Source organism: Zosterops lateralis (assembly GCF_965231275.1).
Source record: "Zosterops lateralis genome assembly, chromosome: 3".
NCBI lineage: Eukaryota > Metazoa > Chordata > Aves > Passeriformes > Zosteropidae > Zosterops > Zosterops lateralis.
Window position 1 is genome coordinate 30,316,506 of NC_139764.1, and position 15,085 is coordinate 30,331,590.

The 15,085-nt window shown below is 43.2% G+C and overlaps 1 protein-coding gene across 1 annotated transcript in view; it reads right to left on the reverse strand.

Annotated features, from left to right (window-relative positions):
* The window catches only part of PRKCE (protein kinase C epsilon), a 283,512-nt gene extending 271,300 nt beyond the window's left edge, over positions 1 to 12,212 (reverse strand). The window contains exon 1 of the mRNA XM_083855960.1: positions 11,312 to 12,212. Coding sequence (XP_083712086.1) covers positions 11,312 to 11,659 — 348 coding nt within the window. The 5' untranslated portion in view covers positions 11,660 to 12,212. The remainder of the gene's footprint in view (positions 1 to 11,311) is intronic.
* Positions 12,213 to 15,085: the final 2,873 nt, after the last annotated feature.

The window sequence follows — 15,085 nt, forward strand, 5'->3', positions numbered from 1 at the left end:
GTCAGAACTGACACTTCTGACCAAACACATTCACAAGCAGTTCATGATGTATCACAAACTCATTCATAAACAGTTTAGAAGTTGTGTTGACTGGGTTTTTTACTCAGAGGGTGGTTGGGCATTGGAACAGGCACCCCAGAAAGTGGTCACAGCACCAAGCTTCTTGGGCACATGGTGAATCTTGGGTGACCTGTGCAGGGCCAGGAGCTGGACTCATGGGTCCCTTCCAACTCAGTAGATTCTGTGATTCTATGACAACAGATACAACCACTCATGAAAAGACAGCTAGATAACACTTTGAAAAAGCTGCTGAATCAGGAGCCTAAATTCTTCATGTAATTTCCACGTTGCTGAAAAATTTACAGTAGGTCTCAATTCTGAGAAATACGTAAAGTTCAATATTAAACATAGAAGGAATTCAACTGATGGTGATGTAACTAGCTAGAAGCACAGAGGAATCATTATTTATGCAACTAAGTGATACACATACTCTCAATAATTTCAGCATCAGAGAACACCACTTGAAGAACTACCCATTAAAATCAATATGGGAACATCAGCTTGGAATCTGTGTGCAAGACAACTTACCTCTGTCTGTCCTCCAGACATTAATGGACAGCACTTGCTACAAAGTTACAATTTTTGTTTGTTTGTTTAAGGTATATTGATTTTGCTTACTCACATATCTACTTATCAACAAAACCAACACAGGAAAGTCTCTGGGGTTTTTGCACTGTTCTGGAGTGTGATGAACATAGGGCAATTGCTCCTCATCTATTTTTGTTACCATACTGCTATGGTAAAGTGAACACCCTTCAAAAAAGAATCATGACCCCACATTTCTGCTAAATGATATATCCTAGAAGGTAACATTATCCCCTACCCAAGGCTTCTTGCAACTAATGGGCAAGGCAGAAAAGAATGAGCATGGATTGGCAAGAAAAGAGCACCTAAAGAGATTATAGGAGCTTGTCTAGGTCATAGTGTCTGGGCTGCTCCTCAGAATTGTTTAAAATAAGTTTAGCTGAACTTGTATTTTAAAACCTTTCACCCAACCTTAAAAAAATGCATATACAAAGTTTCCTCCCAAATATGACTGCTAAGCAAATTTTATTTTTAAAGTGAGATATAGATATAATATAGTTATATAATGTATCTTTATATCTAAATCTAGATGTGTATATATATATATATATATATATATATATATATATAAAGTATTGCCTAAGGTTTATCAGAAAGAAGCCCAAGGTTTTGCGTTTAGCAAGCTCTGTCACTTGCTTCTGATTCAATGGATAACACTTCTGAAAAATAGGCATGAGATGTTAATAAAAGTCTTCTTTCCTCTTTCTTCCTTTCAGAGGCTTGGCATGGCTCTGAGAAATTGCTAGCAGGAAGAGCAAAGGAGTGTGATAAAACTTAACATAGCTTATCTCAGCCCAGTGACATTATCCCTATATATCATACCCAGATTTGATTATTGTACTGCTATGTAGGGATATATCCAGATATATCCCTATATATTCCTATATATCATATCCAGATTTGATTATTGTACTGCTAGTGTTCTAACCCACCTATCACTACAGAAAAAAAAAGCTCTAATGTAGTAATACAATACCAGCTTTCATTGAATTATACAGAAAAATTCTGTAGTTCACTCACACTGGGCAGTACCAAACATTCTTGAAGCTAAGAACCAGCCAGAAGTTTGGGAATCATGGACTAGATCATATGGGCTGTCCCTCTAAATATATCAACTTTTTAAAGAGAAACACCACATTATGCATCAGGAACTCCAAGTATCTCTAGCAAAATTTCCACTATTGCCTCTCCCCTTGATATTTGGAGTTAGGGACACCAAGCAAAGCTAAGCCAATAGGCTGCTCAACTACCACTCCAGCCTTTTACACTGGTAAGCTTTTACCTATTATTTCTCTTGGCTTCCCCAGCGTGCCTTTTTGACTTTTGCTTGGACTGGAATTTTTTGAAGACAGAAATTACAATTTCACATTAAATAGAAAAGAATTATCAAGCACTAGGAGGTGTTTTCTGTGATTAGGAGTCCCTGAAAATCCCAACAGTCAGTACCAACTAAAATTTTTTAATAGTGTTTACATTGCTTGGGAGAGTCCAGTTTTCAGGGATAGATCATGTTCCTACAACACTCAACTGAGTCTGCTAAAACCAGAGCATTTTGCCTGACGTTTAAAACCTACATGTTACATTTATTCCTTCAAACACTTCAGTAGTCTAACTAACTGGAAAATGAGTGCATCACTCCTTTCTGACTGAAAATAGCCACCCCAACAGCCATGAGTCTGATCAGCTCCCTGAGCAGCACAGCAGGGACACGCTCCGGACTACAGCGGCTGGGCAAACGTCACAAAGCTTCAGACACTGGGGATGACTCTGAGTCCTACTGACATGAGGATCTTACTGGTCCACAGGAGTGACAAAAACAGGGAAGGATTTGGATTGCTGGGAATAATGGCAATATGGATATAAGGGAAGTAACAACATAGAAAATAAAAGAAAATTAGGACAGCTGGGACTTGAGGACAAGGGTGGTGGATTAAGGAGAAAAGTGGGCCAAGAAGTCAAATGTTCAAGAGGTGCCAAGGCACTACGGGGTCACAAGGAAGGAAAAGGCAATGAAACTCAGAGGAAAAGAAAAGAAGATTCCTCAGTCAGTCTAAAAAGAACCATGTGAGAGAGAAAACACAGTGGACACAGCATGAATGACTTTAAGCCTTTCCTTTTCCAATACATTCTCAGACATCATTTTCTAAGGCCACAGATCAATCTCACCTTGAGCTAAAGGGAAGTTGACAGATGCCAGGAAGACTTATGCAATGAGTAAATATGGTCCCAGCAAGAAAACTGTACTTGGAAGAAATATCTGTAGAGATCTATAGCAGAACATTTCATCCACATAGCCTGCCAGCATTGCCAACATCAAAATCTTATGCACTATTGTAAAACTTGCCCTATAATTTCTTGGCCATCTTAAAGTCAGAACAGATAAAGAAAGGTGGAGAATTGGCAGCATAAAGACAGAATAGATGATAAAGAGGAAACAAGGAAAACAGGGAAGGACACTACGGTCTTGCTGATTTTTGAACTGTGAAAAAAAGCAAAGCAATTCCAGCCATTTCCTCATCACCTTATGTAGAGGATGCATCAGTCTTCCCTTCATGTTTCCACCACTATTACATCTGTTGCACTGATACCACATCGCTTTCTAAACATACTTATAAATATTAACATTGTCAAAGCCATCTATCTTTTAATGATATTAAAAAGTCTAATGTACTGAAGAATGGAGAGTTCTAAATGCATAAGAAATCTTGGTCCCTCATCATAAGAGGCTTGTAACTTATTTATACTTTCAAGTACTGAAAGATACTAAGCTGGAAACAGTAAGTATTAGGTTTCCCTACTCTTCATTTAAGATACAGAGATACCGAAGGGTGGTTGCTGTTCAAACAATGCAGACATGAAATTTATTTGGTAACATCTAGCCATTATTCATGCTTTTTTGTTCCTGCCTGTGATGAAATTGCCCAGCAGGACACCAGAAACAAGCAAAATGATTCTATTGTCTGGAACAATCAAATCAGCTCAAGTTAGCCGATATAAGGCAGAAATGGCTGCCTGCAAGCCTCCGATGGAATCAAACCTTGCTTTTTTTAATTTAAAAAGCTATGATCTGACATTACTTCTGTTCCTCAACAATACAAGCCCTACAGAGTTCAGGAGGAAAAAAAACACTTAGAGCTGCATAGCATTTCTCTAACACTGCTTCCAATAAAATAAACATTAAAACTCCTGTTATATTTAATGAGAGCATGCCAATAGCTTAGGTTTTTTAGCTGTGCTATTCAGAAATATGTGAAATCTTGGCTTCTGTAACTTCTGTTAAATCACAGCAATGATACTTTAATACCATTGATTTCTTAACTCTTGGAGGAATGCAAGTGAGAGGACACTCAGAAATCAACTTTACTAGCGATTTAAGCTACTGACTGAATAATGATCAGAGTGGATAAGAATTCTGCAGATGTTCTTGCACCATATTAATTTGCATTTTCTTTAATAAAATATAGTGCAAAGTACATAACTGCCATGAAAGTTACCCAATCTCTAGAATGGCTTATTAGCTTTACATTGCAGTTTCATATTAGTATTACTGAATATGCTTTTTAAATTGTCTAGTGACTGCCTGCCAAAGAGGAAAATATTCACAAACATGAGGTTAAAGCTTTTTGTCACCCTTCTATAGCTACCACTTTTCCCCCAAACAGTTGAAACCCCTGTAACTCCTACAGTTTGCACAACTGAAAAGGCCATGCAAAATACCCCATTCTTCAGGCCTGATCTGGCCAGCTTGGCAAAAAGGTTTGATCGATCCCCCCCAGATCAAACTGTCCTAGCTGTCTTTGGTCTTCTGATCTTATTCCATATCCAGATAATTCCAGCCCTACCTTTCCACATGGATGGGTGAAGTCTCTTTTCAGTCCTCTCTGACCAAAGATATCCCATTATTTGCGTGATCTACTGTTCCCAAACCCTCTCTTACCATGAACTGCAGATGTCTTTCTCTCACAAGATAATAGTTGTGGTGGAGGAAAGATTAAGTTAGTATTGGGAAAGATTAAGTTAGTATTGGGTAAAGCTGAACCAAATTCAACCAGCCAATTCCAAGCCAAAAACCTCCTGTCTCTAATGTTTTACAAACTGTATTCACAGTCTCCCTTCAAAACCCGAAAACCCCCTAAAAGTTAATTTAAATAAAAGTTATTTACAGAGTGAAAATGAATCACATTTAGTTGCCAAGTTCTACAATTGCAATTTGTATCAAATCCTCATTTTGAGAATATTTAAAGAATTCTGGACATGGAGGATAGAAATTCAGTTTGATGCTAGAGTGCAGAAACCAGACATACATATGCAAGATTTGCAGACGAATAATAAATTTCTTACTGAATAATAAATCAGTAAGGAAAAAAAAAATACAAGGAAAGGATGTTGTTAACTGTTATTCTTTGTTTTCCTTTGGAGCACAGGCCCCTACTGAGGGAAGAATTTAAACTGACCTGTATGATATCCAGTGAACCCAGTGAGATCAGTGGTTTACTCAGAACCATGAAGTTCTACACAGTGTCTACAGAACCACCTGAACTGGAATAATGACATGTACTGTCTTGAAACTGGTACGAGAAGGACATGCAGGAATTGTTTTCACTTCACTTGGACATTTCTTAGAAGTCTATATTTGAACTAGTACCTATGAACTGGACTCTGCTACTGGCAACTTTTTTCTAACAAATACTTTCTGCAGAAAGTATTCAGTAGAATTATTTTCACTATGTGGAACTTTGTATCAGTATTTGGTACTAGCAACAATAGACGAGATTCTGATCAGTGGAGGGATCAACTCCTGTGTAGGTTCATCTTCCCCAACGCTCCTGACCTACAGCTATGACAATTCAGTGTTAAGTGAAATGCATGCTCCACTACACACTTTTCATGCCCTGAGCAATTTTTTTCACATCTGAAGTGAGACTTCAAAAGCTACACATTCAGCAAAGCAGGCAAAAAAAAAGAAAAATCCCAAAGCGGGTCAGTGATCACCATACAGCCTTCAACCGGCCAATTTCCCTATACCAGCTCATCCCAGTCTCCTACACGTGTAGCTTTCTGCTGTTGCCAAAAGGGCAGCTGGAGTACGTGGTGCAGCAGCAACTATTCATTACCCTCCTCCAGGTTTCTTCCCATGCCTCATCTCTTCCTTTCCCCACTTTGCCCTTTCTCTCTCCCTGCAGTAACAAGTGCAGAGGCAGTGTTTTCCCCCTCCATTGCTGCTCAGCAGACTGGGAAGCACTGCAGGTAAGCAGGAGCTGTTAGGAGAGAACATTTCTAGCAGGGAGTAGGAGTAGATTTATGCAGCTGTAGAAAGGGATTGATACAAGACAGTGGGTGAGCTGTGTGTGACTGTGTGTGTGTGTGTACCACATCCCCAGCAGAGAGGGAAAAGAGAAGGCACAGGAGGGAGACAGACTGTGGGAGAAGGCAAGGAAGACCCCTATCTGTACAAAGTTCTTTCCAAAATATCTCAGCTCCTCTTGACAATCACTTACCCTCAGAATGAGAGTCCCTGTGAGACCCTGCTGAGCCCCCGTAGCTCTCTCAGCCTTGCCCCACAAGCTGGACAGACTTTGTTCCATGACCTTGTCATGCAGAAACCTCTCAAACCGGACCCCAGCAATTTCCCTTTCATTTCAACAAATATGATTCTGATAACAGCTTTTCAGCAGCCCATGAACCACAGTTTAGATGAGATCTAAAGTTTTTGCAGGTGAAATTCTAGGCCTTTCAACACCACTAGCACAAATAAATTCAGTCAGCAGACAAAAATAAAAATGAAAATATGCTACAGTCCCTTTCTGCCAGCCCAATGCCAGCCCTCAGCAGTGCACGGCACAAGCGGAGGTGAACGCACAGGGTGACCTGCACTACAATGATGACAATTCCATTCTCTGTCTGCCAGCTACAACAGATCACCTGCTGACTGAAAGGAGTTCCCATTCCAACAACAGAAATGGCATTAAAAGAAGTGGGGGGGGGGGTGGGGTGGGGGGGAAGCACCTAAGTAGTCTTTCCATTTCATTCAGGTTAGAGACACTGGACAGAGACAGTTCTACGTCTGACATCCATGGACAGCTCACAGGACCAAGGACTCTGAAAGAGCTTTAATTTCTTCCCTGCTACTGCCTTTCAAGTGACATTCAGAGCTCAGATAACCTAGGTGTTTAACTGTATAGACTGCAACTTCTTCCCCATGCCATTTCCTGTAACTCGTCACCCAGTTGCTACTGAGATATTAGATTAATTCATAATAAATTTGCTTTATGCAGTGGTGGCACAGTTGCGCAACTAACGTCACATTGTCAAAATGGAAATATGAAAGGATGCTTTCAAAAAAGTACAATGTTTAAATTTAGATCTGAAGAAGCCACACTGAAAGAAGAAAAATAGTATGGAAGATATTTTAGCAAAGAAAAGCTCACTGAAATCTATGGTGGGGTTTTTTTCTTGACAGCATTAGGGATTTTTTTAAGACAGCAGAAAATTAAATTTCTTTCATTTACCTAAATATAGCTGTAAATTATTTTCAGTGGAAATAAAGTCTTTTCTTGTTAAACGTTGTGATGACCTCACTGATTTAGTGAGTTCTGCTACTCAGCCAGCAAAAGGATTTTTTAGGACAACCCAATAGGTTTTCTCATGTACAGCCAGGCTAATGGCTAAGACCCTTAGATGGAGTCTTTGGCATCAGTCCAATCATGCTGATTTCATCTGTCATCAGCTCTGGAAAGTGGACTTGAACTCAGAACCCATACAACCAATCATCCACACACATAAACATTGATCATGATAATTTGCAGGAGTGGAACCACACGGCTAAATATCAATGGAATTTTCCTTCCTGATCTCAATTCCACTGATTAAAATGTAGCTGCATTGCCAACTCAAGTGAATCATTTACATATGCCACATGTAAGAAAGCTAGATAAAAACATACTTTATTATTACCTGAATTACCTAACTCAAAAAAGATATAGCCAGAGCTGTCAAGTTGCTAGTTTGTTTTTCGATCAGAACTTGCAAGTTGTTTATTGTTCTGTATTTTCTGCTTTTCAAAGCGTAAGTTCCCCAGCATCCTCTTGAATACTCGGTGCCATTCTGTATGACATTTTCTGCGCTTACAAAGAGCCTGAAATGTCATAAATCCAAAGCTGTCTTTAAAACTGCAGTATAGCCGTGACTAAAAAATCTGCAAAACTGACACTTTTACTGTGCTATGTCTGTATTGATGCACCACTGGAAAAGCAGCCATCTTTTTAATTGTCATTATATCTATACGAGAAACCCAAGCAAGTATTTTCTACTGATCTTACCAATACCCCACAAAACTATGTATTTTGTTTAAAAGCTTTCAGTCAGTAAACCCTGAATCACTGTTTCATGCCACAACTTTGAATAATTAAACATATATATATATATATATATATATATATTCAGGGAGTATACATGTCATAAGGTTAAATGCAACTGTTGAAAACTTTGTAGATGTAAGGAACCAGGATTTTGCACATCTATCTGACTTGTGTTAATACAATAGACATTATCATGATTTCAAGCTTTGTACTTGTTTATCATTAGTGTTTCCACTGTAACCATGGCATCTGTATATAGCACAGGCCTAAGAGTGAGAAAAATATCCAGTATTTTCCTAAAAAATTCATCTGAAAAAAAAAAAAAAAAAAAAAGGATTTGCACAATGGCAAAATCAATCAAATTTGTTGAGCTGGATAAAATGAGAAACAGTTCCTTCTTAGAGGAAAAAAAACCCCAAAACATCCTTTTTTGTGCATTTTTTTGCATTTGGACTTCTGACAAGAACCTAGAAACCTAGAAACATAACCTTGACCCTAAAGCAGATATTATAAAACAAATTCTCAAATTTCCTTAAAGAAAAAAAAAATGCAGTACTATATGAGATCAAAAGCATTAAAACCATTAATATGTTGAGAAGACCTGTTCTTAGCACATGGATATTTTTCTCAACCCTCTTTTGATAGTGACAGTCCAGTCCTGCAATAACTGGTGCATCATTCTGAAGGTAAAGAGGGGCAGCAATGAAATTACTCTGATTACACTCAGCAGGTACTCGGTACACAGTTCCAACTTTCAGGACTGCTTAAAGGGAAACCCTCAAAATGGCATAAAAAGAACTGAGGGTCTTCAAGTGTGTTTCAAGTGTGTAGGCTGCATTTATTTGATATTTCAGGCAGTAAGGAATAATGGGTAACTGTGATTGCTGGTTTTAATTTGCTTTTTACGGAGTTCAGAAAGAGTATTACAAAAATATCTGCCTTAAATGCCAAGATTGAAATGAAGGAACTAGTCCTCTTATTAAACAGAAAAAACTAACTGTATCATACCAGCAGATCTTAGATTAATGTTGGTTTAGGCCATGTGCATTTTCCTTGTAGTGAAATTCATTCACTTTGCAGATGACTCCTTTTTAGGTTTTAATATAGACTCCAGACACTGGTGAAGATACCAATAAATCTATTTACATCAGTATAGACTCTATAGAGACCCAAAACAAGTGTGATTTTGTAAGAGTCAGTTATCTGAAGGTCCCTATCTATTAATCCAATAAACACACTCAGTATTACAATTATGGTGACACACTCACTAAATAGGAAGATTTTGGAAAGGGTAAAGCACAATCCTATAAATACTTACCACCCTCACACCCCCCCCATTCTAACAGTGGTACAGGAGGGAGGTGTATGCTGTCTATGTAGCATATGAACACAATCCTAATGGTAAGGATTTACAGTACAAAACAAGTTAAGTGATGCTTCAGAAGCTGCATTATATTGGGCTGACCAGTTATGATCCACTGCTCTGTCCTCAATTCTGTCACATCAACAGACAACAGGCAAAGTCACTCCCTCGTCTCCTCCCACCCACTGAATGCTGGACAGCAATGAATCCTGATGCAATAAAAGCCATCGTTTATCTGATTCAGCTATCTAGCTCCTCACAGATCCTGTTTACAATGGACCTCAACCTGTTAAATTCCACTATTTAGCTAGGGAATGAGTTCAGACATCTGAGTTCACCTTAAGTATCAGAGCCACGATGCACCCCAGTCCCACTAAAATTCAAACTTGGTATCTGGAATTTGAAAGGTCCTTCCAGATTTGGTGACAAACTCACAACATGTACCACGCACAAAACGAACATACAAAATTATGATTCTTTCATTAAAAATCTGTGCAGATCTCCTCATCCTACTGGTCTCAAAGAAGAAACCTCACTTGATATCAGGAGAGTACCAACTTGATTATCATTCAATCCAGGTAAAAGACATCTGCAATACTGCTGCATTTGTCTTTTCCTGATATAGCTATTTTTCCTCTTTCTGTCACCACTTTTACCATTTGAGCTTACTAATGTTAGCTTTTATGAAGCATCAGAATAATCTAGACCCTGATTATCACAATGCAACACATAGGTAGCAAAAATGAAAAATATTTCAAAGTTGTAAACGAAAGTTTTAACAGCAAAGTTGATCATCTCCTAATCAGCATAAATAGAGTCTAATTCTTTCATGCCCTTTCATCATCTCACCATCTCTACATCACTGCATAAAGCAAAGAAGACCCAAAGAATACATAAAACTCAGACCTATTAGCCCCAGCTATTTTTTCTTTGGTCCTGGGTTCTTTGTCTGTTTGCCAAAAAAAATACAGGCTAGTATCCTTGACCATGAAAAATAAATATATACAAAGATGAGCATGTATAATTTCAGATGGCTGGTCAAGCAGGGCACACTGAAAATGAGATGATAGCTACTATTGTTTTATTATATATCTTATTTAAAGGATATCCACAATTTAACAGTTTAACTGTAAAAATGTGAAATGTGCATATTCACATTCCCCATTTCTTCATTGTTTGATTGGTTTCTCCCTGCTAAATCATACTACCTGAGGATATCAGAGCAAGGATTTTTCCAGCTTTTTCTGTACTCCCACTGAGGCACGTTAGCCTCTGAGTCTTAAAGACGCTGTGAAAGCTGTTAAGACACATTGTGTGTACAGACAACAGAATTTCTCTAGTTGGGCCCGAATTCCACTAGGACTCTTTCATCAGTCTTGAGCACTTGAAGAAGCATTGCGTTAGATCTACGCATAGAGGTGTCCATCATCTGGAGGAAGGAAGGAGGAGCATCAGCATTGATGCAGTGAGCTCTCAAGTGACAGGAAGACCCTGAGGTGTCTCGTATCAGAGGTCAGGTCTGGATTTTTAAGGCTCATCATTGCCAGGCTATCCAAAAGCATTCACCCTGAAATGATGAAACTCATCTAAGCACTGGATCTGGGTTTTGCGGTAATGTTTTGTACAGATGCATTTGGTTCGGGTTTTTCAGTCTCAGTAAGACAACTAGATTTGTATTTATGTCACATAATTTCAGAAACTTGCGTGGCAACTACATACCTCTTAGATTCAGCATATTTCTCTTTCCTGCCTCGCCTGTAGACCACATGCATTAGTTACATAGTAGCCATGACTATCTCAGTAGAACAAAGTGTGGAAATAATGAAAAGCCTTCAGAAGCATTACATGCCCTTGGCAACCCAGCTCTGCAAGACAGATGTTGCATCCAGAGCCATGCCACAGCAAATCCTATGTACATGTAGGTATCTACAGAGTGAACACTTACCCAGTCCTCGAAGTGACGGCTTCCGTTCTGCAGCAAGTCCTCAAACTGTATAGTGCAGTTAGCTACAAAATCGTCGTACCCGATGGGGGCATCATGGAAAACAGCCATCTCTATCTTCCTGCCATTACAAACGTCGGTGACAAATTCATCGTTCCAAGCGGGACTGTTGGTCTTTTGCTTGGTCGAGGTCTGCCCGATCCTGGAGTCGTCCACATTGAGGGCGATGTAAGGGTCCAGCAAGAAGGTCTGTGGCCTGGGACCCACCGCATGCCTCAGAGACCACGCCGTGGGTTTCAGATTCACCGCCTCGCAGATCTTGATTTTCAGCAAGCCATTGAAAACCACCATGGCTGGATAGCTGCACTTTCCCCGGGATCAAACACTCGCTCAACGCACTCGCACCGAGAGGGAGGGAGGGAGGTCTCGCCAATAAATAGGAGGGCAGGTCTGGCAGTGGGGGAGCGGGGTACGGTGCGGGTCTCTTCGCCCGGCTGCTGCCGTTACCTTCGATTATTTAGCCTTTGCTCTTGCGACACCCAGTGAATACATTTATTTTCTTGCCCGTGTTTCTAACGGAAAACAAGGGAGGGGGGCCGCCGGGGAGGGGGAGGCGGCCGCGGCTGCAGGAACCCCCGAATGCAATCAAAACCCGAGCATAATCAATCCGGGGGGTAAGCAAGAGCCTTCTCCCTTCACCCTGACCATAATCTTGGATCAGTCCTCGCAGAGGAAGCGGAGCCGCGATCCCGGGCTCCCGCACACGCCAGTCCTGCCCGTGCGCCGCACAACAATACACACACACGCATACACACACACACACACACACACACACACGGATCAGAAACACCGGCCGACCCACCAGCCCTGCCTACTGCACAGCCTCCGCTCAGCAAACATCCACCCGGGGCCGTTCCATCCGCGCCGCCGCCGCCGCCAAGGCCGAGCACCCAGCGGAGCGACCCCCGCGCATGGGGGGCGCCGGCAGCGGAGCGGCCCGCGCGGGTCTCGGCGGGCTCCGGCTGGGCGGCCGCCGCCCTGGCGATGGGCAGAGCCGCCGCCGCCGCCTCCCTCCCGCCTCCCTCCCTCCCGCCCGCCCGCCGGCCGCCCCCCGCCCGCCTCCCGCCCACCGCCTCCCCTGGGCCGCCGCCGGCCGCCTCCCTCCCTCCCTGCGCGCAGCCCCCGCCCGCCGCCGGTGCCGCTCCGCCGCCCGCTCCAGCGCAGGAAATGCGCAAAAGACGTCAGTGTGTGTGTGTGTGGGGCGAGTGAGCGGCGGCGGCCCCGGCCGTGCGTGTGTGTTTCTCCGTGTGTGTGTATGCGTGTGTGGGTGTAGTAAGTTTTGCCTGTCGGGGGAGCAGCGCGGCCCCACCAGCCGGGAGCCGGGGCGGGCGGGGGTCGCTGTCCCCGGGCTGCTCCTCCACACCCGCCGGGGACACTGCCCGCCCCGGCCTCCTCCTCCTCCTCCTCTCAGCATAAAGTGGTGAACCAAAATTGGATAAAGCCCCCCCGGACGCCTTTATTAAAGTGCTTGACCGCCAAGGTCCTGCCCGGACCGGGACCACCACTCACACCGCGCCGGGCGCTTCTGGCGCCGCCGTGCCCCTTCCCGCAGGGCTTCCCGCCCTCGCCCTTCTCTCTGCGATCCCCTTTGCCCGCTCCTGTCGGGCAGCGAGCCCCGCCGCCCCCGCCCTGCCCCGCCGCCTGACAGCGCCGAGCCCGGCCCGCGTCCCCGCCGCCCCCGCCCGGCACGGCACGGCACGGCACGGCACGGCACGGCCCGGCACGGCACGGCACGGCACGGCACGGCACGGCACGGCACAGACAGCGCTACGTCAGCGGGGGCCGGGCCGGGCCGGGCCGGGCCGGAGGAAGAGTTTTCCCGCGGTGTGCGAGCGCCGGAAAGTGCCGAGCGCCGCCAGGGGAAGCGGCCTCCCGGGGCCCGGCCCGGCCCTTCCCTCCTCGGCCTGGGCTGGGACAGAAGGCGCCTGTTGGCCGCCCGACGCCCCGCGGCGGTGGGCACTGCCAGCCCCTTTGTCTGTCTGCCGCGGTCACCTGGCCTGTGCCTGCCCCACCTCAACCCGCGGCGCTGGCGCTGAGCGGGAAACCGAAGGCCAGCGGTCGCCACTGCCTTGCAAGCCTACTGAAAATGAAAAAAAAAAACAACAACCAAACCCTTCTGAAAGGGTAAAAGGGTGTGCGTGGTGTGTCTTGAACGTTATCTGCACGTCATGAAAGATTTCAGTCATTTTTTCATCACCGTACCAAACACCCGTGAAGCTACACGCAGCCTGACTTTCTCCTCCTCAGAACAAACGGACTCGGGATCTGAGTGGTTTCCCATGGTGAAAATTATTACTGCCTTAATTATTTTTAGCCACCGATTTTTCGCCTTTGTGTGCGTGCGCTTGTGTGGAGAAAGTCACCAGGAAATGGATGGACTTTGCCCTTTGATGGGATTTGAGTTCGCTGTAACATCACAAGTGAAAAGGCATCAGTCGTGAAACCCAGGAGAGCGGCTGCGGTGCTTCGAAGAATCAGCCAAAATAGAAAGAAGCTGGATTGCCTGGATCCAGTGGAATAAGGAGATAAAAGATGAGCACCCAGTCCTTGATCTGGACCTGATATTCCTGAGTGGAGAGGAGAGAACAGATAATTATGGATTTCTGCAGATAATGGCTCAGGAGGCAGGTGTTATATTTGGAGCTGATGAAACAGCTCCAGTATCTGTGCTTCCAGAGCAGTTTCCAGATAGGAGATACGGTGCTAATGAAGGCAGTGGGTCACGAGAGCATTCGCGTTAATGGAAGACAGACTTTCTGGTGCCTGTTGCCACTTAGTCTACTAGTCAAAATAGAAGTACAGTAAAAATCTCCATGTTCATTATCATCTTGACAATCTCCAAGCAGAATCGTTTGATACAAAGCTGTGGTATGGAGCCAATTATGGGAAATGTCTTCCTTCGCAATTCAGCCTTTCCTGGGCTCATAGCAGCCATGATACATTTATCATGTTACTTTTGGAAAGGACCATACTTGCAGGCCCCACCCGAAATACAAGAAGGACCTGCTCCTTTCCTCCCAGCCCCATTCACTACCTGATGCATATAGTATTATGTATTAAGCTGTGTGAGAAAGAACTCTGTAACTAAATCTTTTTTCCTGGATGTCTTTGTGTTCTTTCTCAATAAGGATAATGTAAATAGTATGCTCCATTTCCTTGGATACTTATTGGAAAACATTAAAGCTAAACTGATACACTGTTTAACTTTTTTTCTGGTTATTTTTAGAGAACTGCAACTGTATGTATTCTGTATGCCCAAGGTAAGTAAACAGAGTCTCCATGGTGAGTTTAATGACCTAGCATCTCTCTGAGATTACACAGGCATATTACAAAAGTCTGAATAAATACAGACATTATTAACACAGCATACAAAATAATAAATAGACCTTATATTTGGCTAATTACATATACAGTCTACTGCATGCCTAGCTAGGCCCTGATCCCTAGTTCGAGCCATTTGCACTTTTCCATGCACTGAAGTAAGCTAAAGTTTGGTTTCACAAATCATTTCTTTGAAGGATAAATGTCTGCCTGCATGAACAGGGATTTACAAGCTCACTTAGGATCAGACAGCTCCAGCCTTACACTGCTTAGGAAAATACCAATATCTTGCACAGTTTGAATTCGGTTTTAGATTTGGGGCGGGGGGGGGGGGGGGGGGGGGGGGGGTGTTTGTTTGTTAAATTATAATTTGGAAAAGCACATCTATGTCAAGCC